The sequence below is a fragment of the Gavialis gangeticus genome, unplaced genomic scaffold (genome assembly GCF_001723915.1).
Source record: "Gavialis gangeticus isolate Ggan-Ray unplaced genomic scaffold, GavGan_comp1, whole genome shotgun sequence".
Taxonomy (NCBI): Eukaryota; Metazoa; Chordata; order Crocodylia; family Gavialidae; genus Gavialis; species Gavialis gangeticus.
Genome location: NW_017729006.1, coordinates 13,903,724 through 13,930,116, shown reverse-complemented (window position 1 = coordinate 13,930,116; position 26,393 = coordinate 13,903,724). Strand labels below are relative to the sequence as shown.

The window sequence follows — 26,393 nt, the reverse complement described above, 5'->3', positions numbered from 1 at the left end:
TCAGGGCGGCTAGGATCTGGAACCAACTTCCAAGGGAAGTGGTGCTGGCTCCTACCCTGGGGGTCTTTAAGAAGAGCCTTGATGCCTACCTGGCTGGAGTCATCTGAGCCCAGTTTTTCTCCTGCAGGGGGTCGGACTTGAAGATCTACAAGGTCCCTTCCAACCCTACTTCTATGATTCTATGATATTGTTATATGCAGTTGGCAGTATTTGCTATGAGGAGTTACTTCTCCAATCTTCAGGGTTTGCTGCACAAGCTTTATGTTTAAAATTCTTAAGAACACATTTCTAACTTTTATTGTTTTTTTTAATTCAAACACCAAGGCCTACTAGGCTAGGTAGATTTGTTATCTGTGTGGGGGGTCTGTTGTGAATACTATGTCAATAGCCATGAATTTTGCAAATGGCAAAATCAACTGATGGACAAATAAAAAGCACGCAAACATGCCCCCCCAAATCTACGCAAAGCATGACTTAATTGCCCTTAAAGTAAAAGCCAGTGCTAATACTGCCAAACTGTGAGAATAATAAGAACCACAAAAACAGCAGGGAAATGCAAATAACGAAGATTTAAAACTTCACAGAGGCTCAACCGCAAATGTTCAAATTACAGTGAGCCCTCTTCATGATGGGAGTGGCGTGGCAGCAATCCAACATACGAGTTAAGTTAGTATTGAAGGAGTCGTTTTCTTTTTCAGGCTGGGACACTTGCTCCCAGTAGGGCAAATCTGCAGTATTATGGCAGGGGAATCCAGCGGTTACTGTGCAGAGCCAGTGAGAATGGCAAGAAGGCAAAAGGCATCTTGGATGATGAAAGCTCTCCAAAAACATTTGTCTCTTCCTTTATCAGCTGCTTATGCATCTTTGTACCTGCCTGTATGGTCCGCTTAGATGCAAGCAAACTCTGGTCAGTCACCACAATCCTTGCCTTCCCTTCCACCTCCCCACCCAAATCAGCTTTTATGCCAGATTAAATCCCATACATAAATTTTTTTGCCTTTTTTCTCTTAGCCACTACCCTTTTCTTTTTCTTGCACCAGAAAAAAAAAAAAAGCTTTCTACAAGCTAATAAGTTGTTCATGGTTTGGTCTCCATGATGATTAAGTATCTGCCATCCCACATTTTTTGGTATGATGCCTACAGACCCTCTTTTCCAATCTTGCCAGATGGCAAGTCTTTTGCTACCTTACCTCTCTGTCTTTGGAATTATGATGAATGTAGCTTCCTCAGCGCACATTTCTACTGGCAGGTGGGTGGCTGGCTGGCTAGCCAATTCACTGTGTCAGATATGCTGGAATGCTGCTCTACTCTTTCATTTCATACTAGGGAGAAGCCATAAGTCATAGGGACAGGTTTCTGTTAATAGCATATTTGTGTCATTGCATCGGGTGCCCAGAGGTCCTGATGAAGCCAGGCTAGCAATTCTCTTTATACTTCTGCTGGCCTTACTAAGGCTTGAGGATGTGGCTTTGAATCATAGGATGAAAGAGCCCCCCCCCCCCAAAAATCATAAAAGAGTTTATAAACACTAAAGGGAACCAAACAGGATATGGCACTGTAGTGAGAAAAGCAATGCTGCCTCCTGATAAAATGCACAGTTAAAAGGGCACAGGCTTCTGTTTTGAAGAGGCAAAGGAGCAAGTTCTGCCCTGTAGTTATAATGCTCTACTAAAGTACTTCCTTAATCTCAAATTCTACTATGTACTCCCTGTAGACATGCCAAAAGGTCCCAGTACTATTAATACAATTTTAACGGCATTTTAGGCCTCTTTGAAGTTATTGTCTGTGCTTTGTAAATCATTATACTATGCACTGCCTACTTCTAGTTTGCATACTGCTACAATATTTTCTAGGAGACTAAAAAAATGCATTAATGAATATTAGCTAATAAAAGGCTGAGACCTGCTTTACTGGAGCACCTCCAAGATCTCACAGACATCCCAACCTTTGAAGTTGCTGTGTAGTATCTTTACTTCCAAGGACATCTTTTGGAAGAAGTCCATTTCTGAATGTGAAACTGTCCTTCACTTCAATCTTCTGTCTTCAAGGGAAGTCCACTGTTTCTAAACGTGCTTGAAGGGGGAATGAATTAATTATCATGATCACCTTGCTTTCTGTCCTGGGAGGGCGATGCACTTTTGGTTTCTTTAGCAGCATATGCAGTGCTGTCTTTCTGTTAAGAACATGTGGAGGCAGGATGCGTTCATCCTAATACAAGAACCAGAGACACTGGGACAAACAAGGCAACTGTGAGAACAGGTCTCCAAGATGGCTCTCTGAACTGACTGCCCTGGACCCCACAGACAGTTGTGCAGGCAGTCACCACCCTGCCTCCTCCCACCCTGCCACCACCAGCTTCTGCTAGAGGTCACCCCCCCCACCCCAGCCCCACACAGACTGATATGCCCCAGGCCCTGCACACCCTTAGAGATGGCTCCAGCAGGAAACAAAAAAGTTTAAGTGTATATTTTACCTGATCTCTCATTAACAGCTCATTACTTGCTTATGAAACAAACACTGAGCATCTGGGGTTCAAGAGCCTCTAAACTGACTAAAATCTGAGTAAACTGTGCAAGACTCTCACCTTCCGGGGAATCCTCATGTTCTCAGTCAAACCTTCCCACAGCAGACTTTAAGCTTTAAACATAAAGGAAAGGACATGCAGCAGTGCCACAGGATACTGGTCTAATTCAAAGCCTTCTGCCCTTGTACAGCAAAAGGGGCTTGCAATAACACAGCACAGCATACTCTTTGAGATTCCTGAAAAGGCTTCCTATGGCACTTCTTGACCTTGGCTCAATGCTTGCAAGGCTTCTCTGCATACAAAGGAAGTCTCCTTTGGCATAGTTCCTATCTAGCAACCAGAAGGTTACAGCCCCAAATGATCCAGCAATTCCTCAATTAAGAGGGAGAACAGAGCTAGAAGTTAAAGCAGCTGCTACTGGAAACAAAAAACAAGAAAGTTGAAACACAAAAGGATGGGTAGAATGTATATTGCCAGTCCATTTTAGTGTAGAGTCAAAAATTCAGGTTGTTTGAGGTAAATGGCAGCATTTAGTCCCAAAACCTGAAGTACAATCCTCCCGTCCCCACACTCCCATCCCCATGCCCCCCCTTCCCGCCATCAGCCTTGAATTCTACTTGTTAAGATACGAAGTACTTGTTTTAGAACTGAAATAGGTTTCCACACTTACCCAGAATATGCACTTACTTCTACTATAAGTAGTGCTTGTTAATGGCACAAAGCTATCTACACCGTGGTATTTACAGACCAAAACTGACTAGGTCCTGACATTTTTCAAGGCTTCAAATAGTCAGTTTTAAACATAAAGACTCAGAGTGCATACAGATTCAGACTGCCAATTACTGTCCAGCCATAGCCACTAGTAGACAATGTAATGATCAAAATGTTTTCCTTCAGCTGTTAAATATCTTTAGTTTGAGGCAGTTTAATACTATTTCGTACTGGATGGTAGGGTACTATCCTTATGGAAAAACCATTCAATGGAAAAAGGCGTCTTCAGAGGATGACGGGTACACTTAGATTGGTTATCCTCAGCAAATACCATGGAAATAAGTGTTCTGGTCAAGATATAACCCAGTATACATTCACAGCGATCAATTCAAACACAAACAAAAAGAATCACTTTTATTTTTATACATACACAGAAATGGAACAAAGCGTTTCACCGTGATTCTAAAATCCTCTCTAAAGGCAAGATATGCTATGTAGGATGGAATAAAAAGTCAGACAGGCATTTATTGTGAGAATTAATACTGTATTATAAAAACACAACTCTAATCATTTGCCCGGGATGAACAGTGACAATTGTGACTGTCAGTCAAAAAGCATTCAGAGCAGCAAATTCATGGCTAAGTAATGAATGAAATATTCAGAGGTTTTGGCAGCTCTTAGTTTCTCCCTGGTTAAAACTGCCTCCTTGAGAAGCCCTTTTATACAATGCAAGTTAAGCATAATATTCTTACGCATAAGCATAATATTCTTAAGCAAAACAGGAGTATAAAGCCCCTGTGTTTTTATGCAAGATGCATGAGAAAGAAGTCAGTACTGCCCCAGCACAAGTGCTTGATATGTAAAAGATAAGCTGGGCCATGTCACTTCAGCTGTAGACTTCCAGGATGAAATCCTGGCCCCAAGGAAGCCCAGGACAAAATGTTATAAGCCAAGTAGGGCAGGATTCCACCACCCTGCAATCAAAAGTCTTGGGTGTTAACTTTACTTGAGCAGACTCTGGACCTAGCTGGAGAAGTTATTCCACTTACTATCCAATGGTTGTAAGAAATCTTGTAAATATAAAAGAGTAAACAGATGTGTAGACAGAGAGAGGATAATAAAGTAAGGCTAACCAGTTTCAGTAACGTTATCTTGCAAGCATCATATATTCTGGAACAAAAGGGATTCTGGCAGTCAGTAACAGATCACAGCCAATGTGCTGTCTATTTTAAGACCAACAGTAACTAAGATAATTTCCTACAATATATTAAGCACTTAGACTCTTTCCCTATATGAAAAGCTCATGTTGCGTAAAATAATTTCACAAACTGAAGCCAATAAGTCATTTTTCTAGCTGCAGCATGCTTATTACCACAAACATTTAGAGACTCAATTATATAGGATGGTATGAAGTAGAAGCCACAGAAACAGATGTTGAAGGTGTCAGAGCTGGAAGTCTTAACACTGAACTATGCAAATCAGATGCAGTGTGAGTTTGAGTTTCATTCCCCACAGTTAGTAAGAGTTCTAGTAAGAGACATTAAATTGCCAGTACATCTGGAAATTTTAATTTCCTATTTAGAGACAGATTAAGGAAAAACAAAAGCATCAATTTTCAATCTTGTTCTGAAGAAAACAGTAGATCAGGTGCTTTGAAGCACATATAGCTTTCATCCCTTTCTCTAATCATCAACCAGTAGCTGGATTTTAATATGCAGCACAGCTAGCTAACCTGATAAGCCTAAACACCTCAAAATTTCTAATAAAGAACCCATTTAAAAGATGAGACAGGTAGGTATTGAACACTATTCACTGCAGTTAAAAGAGGATGATTTATTGTAACTTTATGCCTTCCACAACAAAAGCAGAAGAGGGTCTCTTCTACATCCATCTTTTAATACTTTTTAGGAATCTACAAAGGCAAAAAATATCTGCAATGCAAAAAACAACAAAACAAAAAACCAGCAATACTGAAAATACCTTAATTTCATACTTCTCCCAGAAGTCTGTCTTCACAGTACAAGAGCTCTAATACCCTGAAACAGAACATGACGGCAAGCTGGAATGATCTGGACACACTTCACAAAAAAGATTCTCTAATAAAAAGCAAAACAATCTTAGGATCTCAGCATGACACTGTACCCAGGCAATAGTTTTCTGTAATCATAGAGTATACACCCTGAATGAAAACTACCTGTATGCCAGCAGGGAAAGCAAACATTTACCTAAATTAAACCCTGCCTTTAACATGTCTTGAATTCTGCACACATTAAAGAGAAACAGTGATAGAAATTTATACTGAATTTCATTCTCCAAGTCAGCCCTGTGTTCTTTAATGTGGAATGTAGCTGAAACCTTTCAGGATGTCAAAGTGTATTCAAGGTATTTGATGTAATCAGTTGACAAGCGTCTAGTCTTTCAGCACCAATTGGAGGAAGTCTGCTAAAAGGAATTCAAAGGATTGCTCTTAAAGGCCTTGAACTGGCACCAGGTTTGTGGAGAACACAATAAGGAAATGCTTTACTGATTGTCAGTGTATCTGAAAACAGATAGGACTGTGACAGGCTAGGCTGATAATTTCTTATTCAGACCATTATGAGGTTTCAGGGGAACAACATCTAAGAAATTAAAGCTGCTTCTCAAACAATCTGAAAGACAAGGCGGAAGGTGTTTTGGCATTGTGCCAAAACTAAAACAGTGTCACCCAGGAGAAGTGATATCCTGAGAATATGTTATTGATTACAGCCCTCCACATTCTGTACGGTTTCTCTAGGCTGTCAAAGCATGCTTCTATGTTAAGTCCCAATTCACTCAAGGCATTTGGGAAGTTCAGGGACAAGTTTCCAAAGACAAAGTATTCATAAATCAGTTAATCTTGTCAATCACCAGCTGTTAGCATCTCTGAAGGAGATATTCAGACCATAAATAATAATAATAAACCTTTAAAGCCTCAGTCTACTCTCATCTGACATATTTTAAAGGCTCTAACTAAACTTTACAAGTGAAAGCAGCTCCTAAGTGGAAACGTAAGCTTCCCAACACCCTAGCAAGATAGTACAGCATTGTGCACATTTAAGTTGTAATGGTGGTATAATTGTAATGAGCAAGCTAAATGTCAGAGGTTAGCATGACAAGTTGAAAGAAGTAGGCTAAAGATTGCTCAGAGTACATTTAGCAGTTTTATGCTAGTTAGATCTGGTTTAGGACAACACAGCTTAAATAGGGGATAAAAACTGGCATATGAATATTAAATTAGGGTAGTACCTATTAAAAACAAACATTTTCAAAATTTGGACCTTTAGTAAGCTTTTTGATTTACAGCCAAAATTGAGTACAAATATGTGGGGTCATCTCTGAATCTTTGCTCTTCAGCCTTGAACTATGGTTCTTGCTGAATGGCTCATCTGCACGAGCCATGATAAGCACTCTTTTCAAGCTTAAATTTGAAAACTTAGGTGAAAAGTCCCTTTCACTAGAAGGTTAGCCACCTGCTAAAGTCTTTAAAAGCCTCTGGGACTCAGAAAAATTAATATTTCTGTTCTCTCAAATGTTTATAAAATAGTTATTTCTGCAAATTTGCTACTAAAATGCATTTCCGTTTACATCTGTGAATATTTAATATGGATGGGACTGACTGAACTTTTCTTGGTCCCCAGAACACCTCTGGGAGAGGGGAAGGGGTCAACAGTAGGTACTGCTACCAATTCATGCTCCATGAGCTAAACAATCTTTGGCTGACCCCTTGGTAACCACACAGCTTCAGTTACTAAGGATACAACAAAAAATATAGTATTTTCATAACAAACAACAAATTTTGAAGTAGTTGCATCTTGCTCAGTCCCTAGCAGCTAAACCTATCTTTAGACTATTAGAATACTTTTTCAGGATTGAACATGTATTAAGATGACAAAAGCAAAATTAGCTTGACTGCAATAACAAGTTTTCCGGTAGGTGGTATTAGAAGTTATTTTGTACTATTTTTTTGTGTGTGAATTGCAAATGCCAAATGAAGTACAGCACAGGATTCAGGAATAATGTTTTTACATGCCAAAAAACAGCTCCACAAATTTAGACTGCAACTGTATTCTTATATTTGCTAGCCTATTATTTTTAACCCTTACAACAGCTAGAATACACTGTTAACACACCAATAAAGCAGGCTGCACCACCAGGGAACTACCATCCTCTCTGGTAGTGAAGGGAAGTGGGGGTGGGGGGGCAAATAAGAGGCAGCTGTCAACATGAGAGGGAAGGGCAGGAGAAAGCCAGGAGGGAGAGGGCATACTTCTACTACAAGCAGCACCTATAATAGCGGAGAAGGGAAAGAGCAGAGGGCTGCAGAGAAAAAGAAAAAATCAGCCGCAGGGCACAAGGCAGTGAAAAGGAGGCATCAAGCCAAACTGCTTGTCACTGTCATGATCTGTTGCTTGCCCTGCTTTTATGCCTTAATTACTATAATGTTTTCCCCCCCTCCCTTATATCCGCCCCTTTCCTTGCTGGCAGCCAAAGTACAACTGTTACAGTTAATTTTCTCACCCTGCTTATGATGACAATCTAATTATATGACCATCTCAGATCTCTTCTCCACAGCCTCCACCTGTTCCACTTCCAATGAAAAACTGACTTTTCTTCACCTTCAAGCCCCCACAAAATTTAATTCTGACTCATACATACATTTTATACTGTGTTCTTAACCACAACAGAGACCACTAATCTTTCACCCCCATAACCATTTTAAAGGCTTTTTACAAAATGCCTTGCTCAGCTTGGTATACCAAGATACCACTCTCTCCACACCACAACACACCTGCCAATTTGTTTACTGCAATTTTTTTTTTAATTGTTCTTTGATGGCTATTATGTAAAAAGCCCATAATGACCATTTTGAACCAGTACAATTAGAAACATCTTATGATTTACTATTATTTATACCTCATTCTCTCTTTAGAGAGAGTTACTTTATATCTATTTATTGCTTACACGTCTTCACTTCGGTGCAATTTAACCTTACTTTTTCAACCTTACTAAAAAAAATGTTGCTTTATTCTTAGGGACCTACTAAATACAGGATTTCACAGAAATCGTGTAATTGGCTGTCTCCCGCAATTTTTCACAAGGAACTGGCTATGCTCAAAAAGCCAGCAAAGAGCTGTCAAAAAAGCTGTCTCTTTAGAAGGGCGGGGAGGAGGGGGAAGAGAACAGAGGGAGGGGGAAAAAAAAAAAGAAAAAGAGTCAGGCTGCCAGTCTCCAGAAGGGGTTGGGGAGCAGGGAAGAAACACTTAAACTGTTTGTTTACTCAGTAATTATTAGGGGTGCATTGATAAAGATTTTCTTGGCTGATTCCCAAAGCCAATTATTTACCAGGCATAAAATCAGGCAACACCAATCCAATAACCGATTGCAGCTTGGTACATGGAGGGCAGCATCCTGCAGGTAAGTCTGTGGAGGGGAAGGGGTGCAGATCAAGGCCCCCACAGTGAGGGAGGGAGTGGGGCAGAGGTAGGCGGGTGAATGGGACCCCAGGGCTGGGGCGAGGATTAGAACAGAGCTGCAAGCAGCTCATCCAGGGGATCAGTACCTCGATGCTTAAAAACGGCAATGGGGGTGCTTGAACTAAAGGTCATCAAACAAGCTTTAGTTCAAGCACTGCCGCCACCTTTTTTTAAATGCCGGGATGCTTTTAACTGGAGCAGAGACCAGCAGGGTGAAGGCAGAGGCAGGCTGCCCCCTGTGGGCTGGGGGCTCTTCGCCCTGCTGCCTTTGTCCCAGGAGCCAGACGCTGCACCATGTCCCCTGCTCATCCAGCAGTGGGAGGCACAGCTTACTGCTGCCAGTGTCACCGGACAGGCAGGAGATGCAACACGGCCAGCACGCAGCTCCTGGGGTAAAGGCAGCAGGACGAAGAGCCCCGAGCCCACAGCAGGCAGCCCACCTCCGCCTTTGTCCCGCTCTGGTTAAGAGCATCCCGGCACTTTAAAATGGTGACAATGGCACTTGAACTAAAGCTCATTTGATGAGCTTTAGTTCAAGCACCCCCATCACCATTTTTCAAGTGCTGGGATGCTGATCCTCTGGATGAGCTGCTCACAGCTCCATCCCACTCCCCACCTCAAGCCCTGGGGTCCCATTCACCACCCTGTCCCAGCCCCAATCCCTCTCCTCACCACAGGGGGTCTTGATCTGCATCCCTCCCCATTCCCCTTCCCCTCTACAGACTTACCTGCAGGGTACTGCTCTCCAAGCTGCCCAGCTGCATTCCTAGCCATGTACATACGTGTGGCTGTGTACATGGCACATGGTGTTCAGGGGCCCAGGCCAGAATGCATATTATATTTATCAGTAAATTATCAGCTACTCCAGCCAAAAACGCCAATAGCTGATGATGTTAATTCTCCTTCAATCAATGCCTGGGAGGGGTGGGACTTGCAGCATCCCTCAGCCAGAAGCGTGGGGGGACCTGCAATGGGACCCACTTTGCTCCTCCTTGAAAGTGGCAGCCCTGGCCATGATATGGCTGTGAAATTGGGGGCCCCAGATGCATTACAGCCATGTAATCAGCCACCGGGGCCAGTGAATTTGGTAGGTCCCCATTTATACTGTAGCCTTTCCACATTGTTTTAAAAATAAGCAGCCTAGTAAACTCCATGTTCAAGCACATTCAATCTCTATGCCACACTATATAAAGATTTTTATTTTTTATTTGGAGGGAGGGAGGGGAAGGAACAGACCCCCCCCCCAAAAAAAAAGATTAGAAGATCAAAATGCAGACAAGCATGGTTACAAGAGACAAAAAGCAGTTTGTCCTGCTAAACCAAGATAGGACTGCAACATGGTGACTGCAAACAGTACTGAACAACACAATCCTGCAGAAACAGAAGAACAGCTATTAAAATAAAATGGAGTCAAGGAGGGGTAAATGAAGCTTCCAGAGACAGCTGTGGAAAACATGCTCCCCATAAGAAAGAAAAGCCAGTGGGCTTGAATCCATTTCTTTAAACGTCACTTTGAAATATTCACATCAACAAGTGAAGGCTTTTTGATGCTAGGAGTATCACATTCCAATTTCAGTCCCCAGATGAAAGGAAGTTTCTAGCAGAAGTTAAAAAGCAAGATGATGAGAACATCACGTTTCCTGTTTCATTTATCAGAAAGCTTATTTATTGTCAACAAGCACGCATAGAAAAGGACCATAGAAGGAGCTGTAACAATAGTTTAGACTAGCTGTTCCAGACTGGGTAGCAACTGTTCATTAACAGCTTCATTCAGGTATCTATGCCTTTTCTTGGCATGTCACATCAAAAATTAATTGAAAACACAACAATGTGTGAACTTAAAAATGGAACCTCTCATGCCGAAAAAAATCCCCATGAAAAAAGTAGAAGATTAGTAGCAACAGATTTTCTGAACAGTTTAAATTTGCAGGCCCACTACTAGATGCGGCAAAGCGACAAAGAAAAAAAGATGAAAGAATCCCTCCTAATGTTGATCCAGAAGCATCACTCAAATATGAAGTGGGTCTGAAAAGCAACAAGCACTCATGGAGGGGAAAAAATATGTTCTCTCTCTCAAAAACCACAAAAATATCACAGCTGAGCTGCTGAGATCAACCCAGAATTGTAAGGGAGGAACAGAGATATTTATCATTCTCTCTCAGTGCCATGCAGCCTCAGAGAAAGTACTAATACACTTAGCACACTGGAGAAATACATAAGGTTTATTCATGAGTTCTGTAATTACTTGACTGACAAAGAATGGACATACCACCTTCCTAATGTTATCCATCAGACTAGATGAATATGGAAACACCATTTTCAGACCTGTACTGATGGGTGCACCTAGAATGTGAACTCTGATAAACAGCATACACTTTACACAGAGCCTAGGGAAAAACAGAGAACATACTAACACAACTGTAAGTGATCTGAAATTTGACAGGGCACAGGCCATTAGCCTCAGTTAGATCAACCTAAAGTTCAGACAAAACAGACCTAGTCACAGAAGGACAAGAATCAAAGAGGATTTTAAGAACACTACAGAATCTTTCCATCACGTCATCTCTGTGACTGAATACTGGGCTCTTCAATCTCCAGCTGAGCCACTACCATTAAAGTAATTTGGGGCACAAAGCTTCCTCATCTTATGGGAGGGAGGGGGGAAAGGGAACTATTTGGAAAGGACTTTGAGATCTGTTGTGTAGTGCTAAGCAAGATGTAGGTATTAGTGTAGTATTACTTGCCTTGGCAGGTCTCAAACACAGAGATTATAGTTCAGTCCAATCTCAAAGCAGGAAGCTTAGACATGACTAATAAAACATAGCTCAGGATTCTCTCCAACAGACTTGTGTATCCGGTTTTTAAAACAAGCAAACTATTTGTTTGCCAAAACTGTCATTGTTTGTTCCGTAAAAGAACAGCAAAAAAATTATGAGGCTACATTCCTTGCCAGCCAGGCAACCAGGCCAGCTTCAGTCCAAGGTATTTAACACATCCAGATAAATTTGGTCAATAACATTTTGTATTTACCAGCTGGCTGAGTGAGAAAAACTGTGCAGTTTAAGGATAGTTTCAGAAAAAGTGGTAAAGCCTAACTAGCTCAAATGTTGGACACTCAGTTTGTTCTGCCTTCTGCACACACAGAATTGTAAGTAGAGGTGCACCAATACATTGATCTGATATCAAATCGGCAGCAACATAAAGAAGATTGTCTGTATTGGAAATTGGCCTGTGTGGCAGAGCACCTCTGGTGTCTGTCACTTTAAGAGACAGAAGAAGCAACCAGCAGGTGCGGCCCAGCTCTGATGCGCAGGCATGTTAAGATTCAGGAGAGCAGAGCTGGAGGAAGTATTCTCCTGCCTGCCACCAAGGAAACAACATCTCCCGGTGGAGCTGCTGCTCTGGTAACACCAGGAGACAAGGGCAAAAGCTGATGGGGATGGTATTCCTGGACAAGACCTAGAACTGCACACTGCCGCGGATGGGCAGCCAAGTGGAGCTGTTTGTGGTGGAACAGCCCCCCAGAAATGCCAGGCCAGTTACCACCCGAGTAGGGTTGCCTAAACCCCAGCCCCCACCTTCAGGTGGGTCAGTTAACATCGTAGGTCGTTGGGGGCCAGGCACAGCTGCAGCCACCTGAGCCTATGTGGGTTGCAAGACCCCAGAGAGTGAAGAGTGGGGCCAGGCAAGGCTGTGGCCACCTGAGCCTGCGGGGTATGCATGACCCCAGGCCCCAGCGTAGGGATGCAGACTATAGGCCTCAGTGGAAGCAGAGGTGTAGAGCAGGCTGCAGTGGGACACTTGACAGCCTGCACCAGAGTGGCAGTTGGGAGGCCTGGAGAGCCTAGCAAGGGGTATGAAGACTAGTGAACAGGCAAGGCACCCAGAGGCTAAGAGCCCCAACTGTGCATGTGTATGAGGGAAGGAGCCCAGTGTGAGCGAGAGGCTCGGAGCCCAAGGAGAGAGGCCAGAGTTAGTGGCCGAGATATAGTGGCAACATGTAAATGCTGAGAGGGATGTGTAGTGAGGCCCTATGCACAGGGGGCCTAAGATGAGGCCCTGGGAGGAAAGAGCGCAAAGTGGGTCCCAGTAAGCAGGGGGCTCAAGGCTAGGCCCTGCTAACATGGGGGCCAGGTTAGGTCCAGGTAAGCCTTCGGGCACCTGAGGCCACAAGTGGGCCAGAGGCTGACTGGGTGCAGCAGCTGAGGAAGTGCCACAGGTAAGCAACGGAGCAAGTCAGGAGCCCCTAATTCAGAGCAGTTGGGTGAGCAACCCAGTGAAGGACTAGAGGAAGAGTCACTCCAGTGTTCTGCAAACTAGCCAGCGCTCGCTCGGATGAGGGTCACAGGAGAGGCCCAAGAAGTCGTGCACTTGCTGGCTGGAGAGTGCAGGGAAATAAGCCCAGGACCCTTCGGGTGAGGGCAGGGTGAGTGTGGCCCCGGGAAAAGAAGGGGCGGTATGAGAGTGGCCCCACAAAGGGGCAGCATGAGAGAGACCGTGTGAGAGGCAGTGGAGTGGGAGAGGCCTCAGTGAGAGGGAGGCGGTATGTGTGTGGACCGTAATAGGACAGAAAGCGAGAGGCCTAACTAGGATGAGCTTTGCCTGGTCTCAGGCCAAAGCAGAGCTCAGCTGTTAGGAACATCTCTGAGGCTTGGGATGAAGTATAGGGATGAATGGAGCTGCATACATAGGTCCAGGAAACCAGGGCATTTGAAGGGCAGCCTCCCACCTAATTAACACTTTAATTATGCGTCATCAAGGCATGGCAAGCAAGAATGGCAGGTGGCATGCCCAGAGGCAGATGAGGAGACTAGCACTGTAGCTAGTCAGGAAGTTCCCACTTTGCTACAGACTGATATGGCCAATAACAGGCCCATGCATGCGCAGCACGTAGGCAGCAAGAAGCGCAGCCCAGCAGCTTGAAGAGCAGTGTCCAGCTAATGAGTCTGTTGTGGCAGAAGTGGAGGGGGGAAGGGAAGAGGCACAGGGGGGCAGATCAAGGCCCCTGCAGTGAAAGAAGGAGTGGGGCTGGGGCAAGCACTGCTCAGCTGGGGCAAGGCAGAGTGCAGGATGGAATCGCAGCTCATCCAGGGGCTGTAGGGAGTGGGGGGGAGTGGCTCTCACCTCTGCATGCTGCTCGTCTGGGAGCCACTCATCTGGCGCTCGCCACTTGTCTAGGAGATCACGGGGGAGTATGTGCCCCTGGATCTGCACAGGGCAGGTGGGTAGGGCCAGGGCTGTGTTGGGCTGGACTCAGAGCAGGCAGTGGCAGCACTGGGAGCAGGGCTGCTGGGAGGGACTGCAGCCACCCCAGAATTCATCATAGCCCTCACGCAGGCCCTGTTGCCAGCAACTCCGTTGCCCACCTCAGGCACAGCCCTGGCCCTACCCACCCCATGCAGATCTGGGGGACACATGCCTCCCCCAGTATCTTTCTGGACAAGTGGTGGGAGCAGCCAGATAAGTGGACAAGCAGCTCCCAGGCATGTGGCGCAAGCCACCCCTGTGCAACCTCGAGGATGAGCCGTGGCTCTGTCCAGCACCCGTGCTGCTTTGGCAGCACTTGCCCCAGCCCCTGTTCCAGCCCCAGCCCCACTCCCTCCATCACTGTGGGGGGGCCTTGATCTGCCCCCCAACGCCCCTTCCCTCTCCCCATCCACCACACCAGACTTACCAGCTGGATGCAGCTGTATCAGAAACTGGTATCAGCTGATATGTCTCCTTAAAAATCAGCTATCAGTATCAGCCCTAAAAATCTCTATCGGTAAGTGGTGCAACCCTAATTGTACGGTTTTTGTTTTGGACAGAGTATAACTTTGAAAAGCAGGGAATCCTCTGCTATGTCACATATTTCAAGAAATTAGGTGTTCACACTTTCCCTCCACATTCCCCCAATTAAACGAAACAAAACCCAAAAAACCACAACATTTTCTTCCTGAGCCAAGTAAGGAAAATTATATGACAAAGCTCCTCTTTAGCTGCTACTAACAAGGTAACATTTGAGTATCTGGAGCTTCTTCCCAAACAAGACAACTAGTCAAATTACATGCAAGAGAAAAGCCATAATCAAGGTCTACCAGGGACATCATTCTATAAATCCTAGCTGATGGGACTGTTGGTCTTTTCTCCCCCACTTCCTATGTTGTGTTGTTGCGTACCCAACTAGGGAGCTTTACTGCGTAAGCCTTAGCAAAGCAAAAAAGGTTCAGACATTCTCTTACATGTACATTTTACAAAAAGCATATTTTTCTGTATAAATGAATGTCTTGCTACTGCAAATGCATAGTGGCTAGAGCCAGTACTAGCAGAACTATATTTTTACTCTCAAGGGGACTACAGGAAACTTGCTTTAACGCCAAAAATCCACAACTTTCCAGTCCCTAAAACAGAGATGAAGGCCTTCAAAACATTGTTGTTTATTTGTTTGTTTTTTTAATTACTGCTATTATCATTCTGCAAAGTAAACTCTGGTTTAACTGTAGTTGCAATCCTGGTGCATTAATTAATTCTCTCTTGGAAGGACCATGAAAGACTCATGTGATATGACCAGTAGAGTTATTAGTAAAATAGCTACTATAAAAAGTGAACAGATGAAAGAGAAAGACTGCTCAAAGGAAACATGAGTGGAGAGGAAAAGAAGAAAAGACAACACCAATTATGTAAACAACAACAGATTACATAAACTGGATATGTACTTGTAAAGAGAATTAGCTTTTTTTTAGCTTTGCTTTTTGTGTGAAAAGTAACTCAAAGAGTAGTGTTACAGAACACCGATTCAATGAACCCAATCATGAATATTGAAATGTTGCTCATGTCTGCTGGATCTAGCTTCATTTTTTAAAACCGAGTAAGAAGGAACTGTACCTGAAACGTCCTTCACCCATATATATTATGCAATAATAATACTAAAAAACTACACTTAAATTAAAATTCAATTTAAAAAAAAAGATGAAACAGCTGATAAAATTAGGCTGGCACCTACAAAAGCATATGCCTCTAAAATATACCAAGAAAGCTATGATATAGAGCCAAGCTGTCAGATACCACTGAATTTGCACTGAGGAGAACACCTGGGATTGCCACCTCTCAAATCTCAACAAGGACACTGCTCCAGAGACACAGATCACACATTTGAAATAGCCAAGACACCACGTGAAGAACTGCTGTACAGAAGAAAAACGCCCCCATGAATCACACACCATTGGTTATGACATACCACCCCTCCCTCAAACCCACAAGGAAAATCCTCAAACAACTGCAACCCTTACTAGGAGGTGACCCAATTCTTAAAAAGATCTTCCCAGAACCACCTATCCTAGCCTTCAAACAAGCACCAAACCTTGCTAACCTCATCACCAGAAGCAAACTTCCCATGGCCCAGAACACACCGAATGAATCCAGACTGTGCCATGACAAGAAATGCGAAGCCTACCAACATTTCCCCCACCCCACAACAGAACCATCAGCATTCCTCTATCTTCAGCTGCACCTCCAGAACTGTAATATATCTCATCCAATGCACCAAATGCCCTGATGGAAAATACATAGGTGAGACCAAACAACTGCGCACCAGAAGAAACGCACACCAGAAATCTATTGAAGACAAAAATACCCAGTTACCTGTGGGGGCACATTTCTCACAAGCAAACCACTCTCCCTCCCAATCTCTCAGTTCTAATCTTCAAAGGGAACTTACAAAACACTTTTCACAGGTGAGCCTATGAACTTCACTTCATCAACCTCCTGGATACAGAAAAGCATGGACTAAATATAGACATTGGATTTATGGCACACTATAACCTGCCTGACATCTGACTCTCCAGGTACCTCCCCACTATTTACCTACTACTTTCATCCCCCTTCCCCCCACACCTCCCAGCCTGAGGAGTCAGTGGGTGAGAGACAATTTCTATCTTCACTGACTGCTTTTCTTACATGCATACCAGCAGATGCTTCCTCAGCCAGACAAAGGGGTTTTAAACCCGAAAGCTTGCTAAGAAATTTTTTTCCAACTATATAAGTTGGTCTAATAAAAGATATCAGATTCACCCAAAGAACCTTGTTTGCCTGTGTCCTTAGATCAGGGGCAACTATTTCAGGTGAAGGGCCACTTACTGAGTTCTGGCAAGCCATCGAGGGCTGCATGACAGGCAGCCAGGGCAGATTAATATTAATTTTCTAAATTTTGTAGGGGCCCCCCGGCTGGATAGAAGGGCCTGGCAGGCCGCATTTTGCCCACCCCGCCTTAGACCAACACAGCTACGACCTATACCCGTCTCTAAAACTATAATTTTAAGGTGCTACACAGTCCTGCCTTTGACCCGGTTAAAAAAAAAAAACCAAAAAACGATACTTCATTTCAGTTAGAACAAATAATATGTAACCTCTTTTTGACTCAGGGTTGCCACATTGTCTGTACTTCAATTTTTCCTCCCTGAAGCTGGTTTCACCAGTATTCAAGAAAGTTATGGCCATAAATAGGGCTGTCATCCTAATTATGAATCTGTTACCTAAACTGCTCATGAGAAATTTTTGCTACATCAGCAAAATAGATCTGGAGTTTAAACAACTGACTTCAAAAGAGAAATCGGATTTAATGTCAGGGGGAAAAAATGCATCAACATAGCAAGTGTTATTAAATTTAACAACACTGCATCTGTTCCTTTTGCAAGTCTTTTTCCAAAAGTCACTTCTCATTTTATAAAGCTGCTTTTTTCAAAACGGGTAAGCTTGGTGCTCATTTAAACATGCAGCTCTTTTCCTCCCTGTGTGATGACTAAGAACCCACTGATGTTCAAAAAAGTTGGAAAAAACTATACCCATGTTTTGAACAGAACTAGGAAAATAATAGGCTTTTACACTGGTTATTGGTTTTTGACACATGAGACTTAGGTCAGATAAATGTGTTTTTCTATTTCAGTAATATTTTCATCTTTTCTTTTTACAGTTTTTTTGAAAGGGCTGCACTCTAACATTCTCATCCGTTTCCTTGCAATAAGTTTTTGAAATGTGAACCCTCTGACTTTCTGCTACTGCAAGCTAACCCAGCTCCCAAAGGAAACTGAGCATCTCTCATGAGGTGTTCCCTAGGATACATTTCCTTCTGTTCCACAACAGTTTGCTAGCCTTTGGTTACAGCACTCCTCAGAAGATTCAGTTTTAAAAAGCTCAAAATTTAGCAAATTAAGTTTTAGAGCTGCAAACTCTGCAAAACATTCAGGTTTTGAAGAACCAAACTAAAGTGGGTCTATGCAAGTTAAAAAAAATGACTCAAAGTCCCTTTAAGAAAACCCCACAATTTTTTCTCTTTCCCCCTTCTATTAGTATTTTTTAAATAGTTTTCTTCCCTAGTTGTTCTGTGAAAGATCGACGCCAATGAGACTCACCCAGGGAAACGCAGCATCCTGAGGCACCATGAGATCCTTTTAAGGATAATGGACAGTATTAGCACTATTAGGTATGCAAACACCTACATGCAATTCACAAGATAAACACAGAGATTTCAAATAAGAATCCTCAGTGTCAAAAATATTCTGACCTGTTGTGGTCTTTCCAAGTTCTCTGAACAGAAGAATTGCTTGATTATTTTTCTGTAGCTTAAGAATGAGTGAACGCTGAGAGAGCGCATTTTCTGAGGGGTGCCTTGAAACTAAGGAGGTGGAGAAACAACGATCTGCAGTAATCAAGGGATGACTGCACCCCACATATTTGGTGGTGAAGCTGCCAATACTTTCCTGCAGACTAACACAAGGGCTCTCATCAGGAGCGATCAAAATGGTCAGGATCTCAAAAACACCCTTTCCAATTTACATTGCTAAATGGGGAAATGGGTAGGGGCTACAGGGTTCACGGTACGTAAAGGAGGGCTAAACAGCTTTAAGAGCAACAACAAAAAAAGTCACTGGACTTTTAGTTTAGGCACCAGTCTGTCTCAGGAAGCAACAGAATTGCTCCGCGACATCAGCTAGCAGAACCTAATCCTTGCTCAAAAGATAAAGCCAAGCTGGAGTGACTTCTCCAGGGCACAAGAGCCTGGGCAGTGTACATAGAGACACCGGGTTGCCCACACACCAGTGTTCCCCTCTTGGCCTTGCTGGTTTAATCCAAAGGAAAGGCAGGTAACCAGTATGTTTTGACCCAGCTTGGCTGCAAGAGCACCTCCTGGAGGAAGAGAGAGCATCCATCTATCAGGGCTCCACTCCTAGACTGGCTACCACCAGGGGTTAAAGAAGCCAGTCTACCCTATCATGGAGTGGCTTTGTGTCGCTGCCCTACAGCATCCATTACAGAGAGAAAGAAAGAGGGGAAGGGCAGGGTAACAAAGCAAACTACAAGTTTCACCTTCATGTACGATTGACATACTCAGGAAAATCTGAGACGCAAATGCTGCTTTTCCATGTTCAGAAACTATGACTGGTCTCATTCAATCGAGAAAGAGGCATAAGTCAACAAGCTTCAGTAATAAGGCACCATACTGCGAGTGAGGTAAACGGAACATGAGAAGACTCTATTTACCCAACTCCAAAAAACCAAAACACTCCCAAAACCAAAAACAACCACTTGCGTGCAATAACCAAAACACACCTCAAACCAAAACATTCAATACCATCAGACCAGCACAAAGATGAAACCATGATGATCCAAAGAGGCACTAGCACAAAAACACAAAGCAATCACTAGCACAAAGGAGTGGTTCTAAGATACGTCCAACTGGTTCCTGTTGGAGGAAGAAAGGGGCTTGCTCTCATTTCAGTGGCAGGGAGCACACAGGGGACTGCTGGCCTCCTGCCTGGAGAGCACCCAGTGCATTGCAAGGGCTGGAGTGATGCTGTGGCCCTGAGGGAACAGGAAAGAGGCCAGAACTGTGGTGGGGAAGATCTTTGGGTGGCCCCTAGAAGACAGGTGGTCCAATGCAGAGAGAAGTCCAGTGCCCACCGCAATTCCTGCCTCTGTCATTCGTTGGCACGTTATCAGCAGTGGCCTGGTGGAAAGCCCGGCCCCACAGGCAACCACAAATGCTGCGGACACGGACACACACACGGGGCACAATAACGCCCAGGGATCATTGCAGGACACCGACGTGGACACCCCCCCCCGACCAACAATGCCCAGATGCCATCGCAGGACACACACGCAAACACACACTCCCCCAGACGGACTCGCACACACGCAGCCCCGCGCGTTACCTTCATTTTCCATCGAAGCCGCGCTCAGGTTGACGCTGTTACAAAGTCTTCAGCGCCAGGGGCGGCGGCGGCGGCGCTGGGTGAGGCGGCGGGCGGGCAGGGAGAGGCAGGGAGGAAGCGGCCCCGGATCCAGTCGCCTGTCACGCCGCTCCCACCCGCAGCTGCATCTGCAAGAGAAGCCGGCGCTAGCTGGGGCTGCCCCGCCCGGGGCCACAGTCACCCCGCACTACTGCCCCAGCCCCGCCCTTTCCACGCCCGGAGGCGGCCCCGCTCCTCACCCTCCCCCTCCCGGCGGCGCCTCTTGCTGAGCTCCGGCTCGGCGGCGGCTGCACACACGCACCCCCAGCCCGCGAAGGCTCGATTCGCTTCCGCTGCGAGCGGAAGGGGTGGGGCCGGGTCGGGGAGCGCCATGGCGCATGCGTTGCTGGAGGCCGGCTGGGGCAAGAGGGAGGGGACGACTGTTCCAGGAACGTGCGGAAGCTCCGGCTCCGGACCCGGCTTCTCGGCCCCACCCAAGGACGGCCCCGGGGGGATGGGGCGCACTATTCCACGACCCTCCCCGAGCCCCACAGTATCTTGGTACGGCGTACGCCAGGGCTGCTCAACCTTGCTGGGTTGGAAGCAGACAGACAGCCCCCTAAAAAAAGACCTTCTAAGTTCTTCACTCTGTTCGTGCCTCCATAAAAACTAGTAACAGGGGGATTTTTCTGTTGAAAAGAACTGAGCCAAATCGCTGTGCCGGCTTTGTCATGGAAGTCTTGGTGTTGAACCATGGGTACGTGTTACAGGTATTGCACCACTTGCGTGCAATAAACTTTCAGACCCACAACTGGTGCAGAGCAATTATCAGGCTGCTGGTCAGTCACAAAATACATTTTGATGAGCCTTATCACACCATGAAAAGCACTGTCTGGCTCGAAAGAGAGCCAACCCGATAGGTAACATGTAGGGGGTACACGTGCACCCCCCCCAGAAATTGGCAGTGCACTCCCCGAGATTGGCTGACACTGCTGGCAGCACCAGTGGGCAGTCGCCACCCTCCAGCCCCTTGCTGCCAACACTGCCCGTGGCATCTACAGGAGGCTGCCAATCTGCTGCTCGCCACAGTGATTGCCATCGCTGGTCAGTGCTCGCCAGCCACCCCCCAACTCTCACCATTGCCGCCGCCTGAAGGAGCTCCCTGCTCGCCACAGCCATGGCCCTGCCACCTGTGTGTGTGTGTGTGGGGGGGGGGGGCCCCCCTCCCCCCCAACTCTCACCATTGCCGCCGCCTGAAGGAGCTCCCTGCTCGCCACAGCCATGGCCCTGCCACCTGTGTGTGTGTGTGTGGGGGGGGGGGGTCACCATGCCCTGCCCCCCCAGCCTCAGGAGACATGCAACATTCACGGCCAATCCACTATGACATTGGTTCCCAAACTGACAGATGGTGTGCCACCAATTTAAAACGATAAAACTTTAAGATACCACCAGCAAATTTTTGTCATATAAAGTAGAATTATAACTAATCTGGTAACATGTACAACTGACATGCTATCTGAGTACCACTGGTGGTACCCTTACCATAGATTGGGAACTGGTGCACTATGGAGTTAGTGCTTGAAAATGTATAGCGATCTTATACCTGGTTTCTGTCCAGCTTTCATTTGAAGGCACAGCAGGGCCCCACCTGTGCAAAGGTAACAGGGCTAACATGGGATAGCCCCTCCTCCCCAATAGCACCCTTGACAGGATTGTGCCACCCAGAGGCACTGCAGTTCCCCAGTTGAGAATCACTGGCCTAGCTTAACTGATCAATTTACCTTGGGATAATTCATAGTCATAGAAAATGAGGGTTGGAAGGGACTGCTGGAGGTCATCTAATCCAACCCCCTACTTAAAGCAGGACCCTAGATCATTCTAGCCCAGGGCTTTGTCAAGCTAGGACTTAAAAACCTCCAAGGATGGAGATTCCACCACCTGTCTAGGTAACTTGTTCCTGTGCTGCACCACCCTCCTAGTGAGAAAGTTTTCTGAATACCCAACCTAAACCTCCCTTGCTTCAGCTTGACACCACTATGATAGTCCCAAATTCCTGCCAGCAACCCCCTTTTTCCCCCACACCATCAATACCTGGCGAGGCTGCATCCAGTTTTGGGCTCCACAATTTAAAAAGGATGTGGAGAAGCTTGAGAGAGTCCAGAGGAGAGCCACATGCATGATAAGAGAACAACAGGAAAACAGGCCTTATGATGAGAAGCTAAGAGCTATGGGACTCTTCAGCCTAGAAAAGCACAGGCTCAGTGGGGACATGGTGGCTGCCTATAAGTATACAAGGCATGTACATCAGGATCTGGGGGAACACCTGTTCACCAGAGCTCCCCATGGAATGACAAGTCAAATGATCACAAACTTCTCCAAGACCATTTCAAGCTGGACATAAGGAAGAACTTCTTTACAGTCCAAGCCCCCAAGGCCTGAAACAGACTGATGCCAGGGGTGGTGCAAGCACCTACTCTGGACTCCTTTAAGAGTCAATTTGATGTTTATCTTGCTGGGATCCTGTGACCCCAGCTGACTTCCTGCCCCTGGGGCAGGGGGTGGACTTGATGAACTTCCAAGGTCCCTTCCAGCCCTAATGTCTATGAAATCTATGAGCACCTGTCTCATTTATCAGCTCCTGATAGCTGGTAGTGAATACCTTTGCCATCACTTGATTAATTTGCCTTTCCCAGGGAAATGCAAAGCTTACTGTTGTTACAACTGCACAAAACCTAGTTCTCTTTGAACTGCAAATAAGATTAGCTTTATGCAGTATTCAACAGGAAGGATTAAACATGGCAATCCCAAATTTTCTTGTTCTTAGTGGTCTTCAATATTTTCCCTGTAAAAAAGGTATGGAGTTACCACCCCTTCTCACCAAACAGTTTAATTCTAACAGCTTGCTTGCCTATGTCCTAAGAATGGAAAAAAAACATTCTTCAGAATGGTGGTTTAAGTACTAAACATACCAGAGTAGGGTATCTTTGACATCTCTCCCTTCAAGATGATCAATTTTCTATTTAAGAAAAATAGTAAACTGTAAATGAGCTGTTTTGACATTCAAGAGCAAAATTCTAATATGACTTAGACACGTTGATACAGGCTTGACACCCCATTTTTAAAGAAGTGCAATAGATACATACACACAACTTGATTAACGCCTTGTGATTGACAGTCTGTCACCTTAGCTTGGTTTATCTCCAGCAGGAAAAGGAGCCAAGATGAATGTCAGTTCATAAATAGCATATACTTCAGCTACATTTTAACCTTTGTAAAATTAAGCCTAACTTGCTGCTTTGTGAAGCCCTCAGCTATGCAAGGTCAGGTTTATACATTTGTTTCATCTTTCTAATTCTTCAGTTACTTTGTTTAGATGCAAACATAATTTAGATTTACTTTTGTACCGTGACATGGAAAACAAAAGGTCCAAGTTCTGGTTTAAAATACTAGGAGATAAAAGAAAATAAATGGGAAGCAAGCTAGTTATTCCAGAGTAATCTAAGATAGGATTTCAGGTTCTGCCCAATTTGCTGCCATAACTAGGGGACTATTGAAGGATTTTTTTTTTAAATCAGACAACCTCCAATTCATTAAAGCTGCTATTTAATTCCTTGCTTTAACTGCAAAAAGATTTCTGTAAACAGCTTCCTCGTGAAAAAAATTCAGTGCCCTTCCGCTGTTGCTAGCATTTATATTAGAAATAAGTACAAGCATGCTGTGGTGTTACACTCATATTGAAAGATACACTTACACTTTAAGGCATATACATTCATTACAGAAGCTGTTTAGGTATGAACATTGATCTACTGTAAATTATCTAGGAAGGAATCTCTCTTTATTCAATAAAGCATCCTTTTAACATAAATAAAATAGTCACTAATTTTGTTTCCAAAGACCCAGAACCTGCACCCCATGGCTCTATTTATTAGAGACCTAAGTATTGCACACCTCCTCCCATCTGCAGCAATTTAACACTTTCTCTGACTCTAACATGAATCACATTATGCAAGAACATCAGGACAGTTTTAGTAATTTCAGCCTCCCTAGAAAGTTCCTTCCACAAACAAACATATTTGGCAAGTGCAAGATAACAACATTTTCTAGAGACTTGTCTGAATTTTAATTATGTTGATAAGCTGCATTCTCCTAAATATAATTTTACTGCAACTAGGCATGTACATTAATCATGAAAATATTCAGTAATCTTAATTTTCATCTAATTATATTTGCAATAAGAATACTGGCCTGTGGATCAAAAGAAATAATATTTTTCGTTTAGTCTGTCTCCCAACAGGATAATTAAAATTAGAAGCACAAGGTTGATTTACTGTTAATTGGAATACAAAATGCTTATCAATGATCTTTAAGTTCCACAACTAGAAACTATTTTCAAAAAGTTTTTTAAAAATATATTTCTCAAAACCCATTGTTACAACCTTTCAAATGGAAAGTAGAGCAAGAACATTTAAGTGTTTTGCTGTAGTTTATATTTAACAAGTGAAAAAGAAACTAGTTCAATTCCAATACATTACACCCTGGTGTAGAAGTGGGGGGCAAAAACAAAAAATGGTTTTGTGACTTGTTTTGCTTCTTTATGTTGTATAAAGAATCTTCCCCTGCCCAGAAAAGTCTTAAATATTTTACATTTCACCCACCCTCTTCCCATTAGAAAAACGTTGCTTACTCTGTAAAACTACAGGGGCACTTGTACATATGATGAGGGTTTAGTCCTCAGCCCCCTAAATTTACTCTATGCCCCCTAAACTGAAATGGTGGGTTTTTAACTGAAACCCCATTTCAATTTTTTCATCATGTTATGGTAAGGGGCCTGATCCTTTTTTTGTTCTTTCCTTTTTACAGGAGCTGGAACCTGCCTGCAGCCAAACGACAAGCTGCTGACAGGCTGAGCAGCCCCTTAGCTGCAGGAGGTCTGGTCCTTCCCTCTGCAGTGGCATTGCACCCCCAGACAGGCTGCTAGCAGGTCAAGTGCTGCCCCAGCTCAGAGGCAGCACGTGGCTGCACGAGCAGCATGATGCCCAGGGAACAGCACCTGGCGGGCTTCCAGCTGGCAGGCTCAGGGAACAGCTGGATTGGGCCAGGTGCTGCCTCTGAGTTGGGACAGCCCCTGGCCCACTAGCAGCCTGCCTGGGGTGGCCCCAAGGGGTGCCACCACCAAGGGGAAGAACTAGGACCCCCACAACTCAGGGGCTGCTCACTCCCTACCCGTGGGAGAAGTGGGCAGACTCTGCCCGAATAAAAAAAGATAGGGCCCCTTGCCACTTCTTCCTTCAGCAGGCTCCTGCTGAAAGCAGAAGTGGCATGGGGCCCGATCCTGTTTTTCTGTAGACCTGCCTGCCTCTCCCGTGGCAAGCTTACATCTGCAACACATCATTGCAAACTAACCTATATCCACACATAGTTGAGTTTGCAACAATGCAAACTCAACTAAAACTTCCAAAACTGGCATACATGTAATGTGTAATTCCATTAAGGCACACGAACAACATTTTTGTCACATGTACATTGTGCCCCAGGAAAACTGACAGGAGAGACCGTCATGACACCCCAAGAAACATTGATGATCAATTGCAAGGAAAGGGAGTGTTCAAATCAAAGTGTGTTCAAATACTAGAACTCTTATGATGCAATAAAATTTGCAAAGAAATTTAGCTTTTTGGGTAAAGCTTAATTTTTTCCCCTTAAACTTCAGGATTAGGCATGAGAGTTTCTCACTTAAATTACAGTTTCAAAATACTCTAGGTTTATTGTAAAGGAAAGTTCTTTCCACTCATACTGCCCATTATATTCCTTTTGGCCAAAATAAGATTAGTAAATTTAAACTGAAGAAGCTTACTTAAAGAATGCCACTGATATAAGATGACTTGCTTTATTCTGCCACTCTTCTTTCTCTAGTAGTCTAGAGCAGTGGTGCTCAAGCTTTTGGTCCCACAGACCAGAGCAGCAGTGCAAGGCTGATCTATGGGTCAAATCAAGTCCTGTGCACTAGAATGGGGCCCCACCCTGCTCCTGTCCAGCTCTGCATGCCAAGATTGGACCCTGGGGCGTTGCATCCCCGCTCTAGCATGCAAGGCACAGGACTCCCCATGGGTCCAAAAATGTGCTAGCAGGGGCTAGTACAACTGCTCCCCTGCTGCCAGATTTTCAGTTCCAGGGGAGGCCCTGTAGGTCAGACGACCCAGCACTCGGGGCCCATTGTGGCCCACAGGCCAGGGGTGGAGCCCCACCTCTTCTGTGGTATAACAGAATTTCTTCAGAAAAATAATACCCATAAACAAATGATTGCAGGAAGTAAATATTTGAAAAAAAAGAGAGAGGCTTTTTATTCCTTTTCCACTAAGGAATCCAAGATGGTGAAATTGGGGACGAGGGGGGTGCAGCTGTAGCAGAGAGCTCATCGCACATGCATCTGGCAGCCAAAACCAGAGCTCTTGGCAATGTATC

General features: G+C 44.6%; 1 protein-coding gene across 2 annotated transcripts in view; it reads right to left on the bottom strand.

Moving 5' to 3' along the window:
- Positions 1-26,393, bottom strand: part of ATP2C1 (ATPase secretory pathway Ca2+ transporting 1) — a 120,719-nt gene that overhangs the window by 80,880 nt on the left and 13,446 nt on the right. Inside the window, exon 1 of one of the 2 annotated variants that reach the window (XM_019508839.1) lies at positions 19,914-20,024. The exons of the other annotated variant lie outside the window; for it this stretch is intronic. Within the exon in view, the coding sequence (XP_019364384.1) occupies positions 19,914-19,919 (6 nt within the window). The 5' untranslated portion in view covers positions 19,920-20,024. Of the gene's footprint in view, positions 1-19,913; positions 20,025-26,393 lie in introns of those variants that run through there. 2 annotated transcript variants of the gene reach the window in all.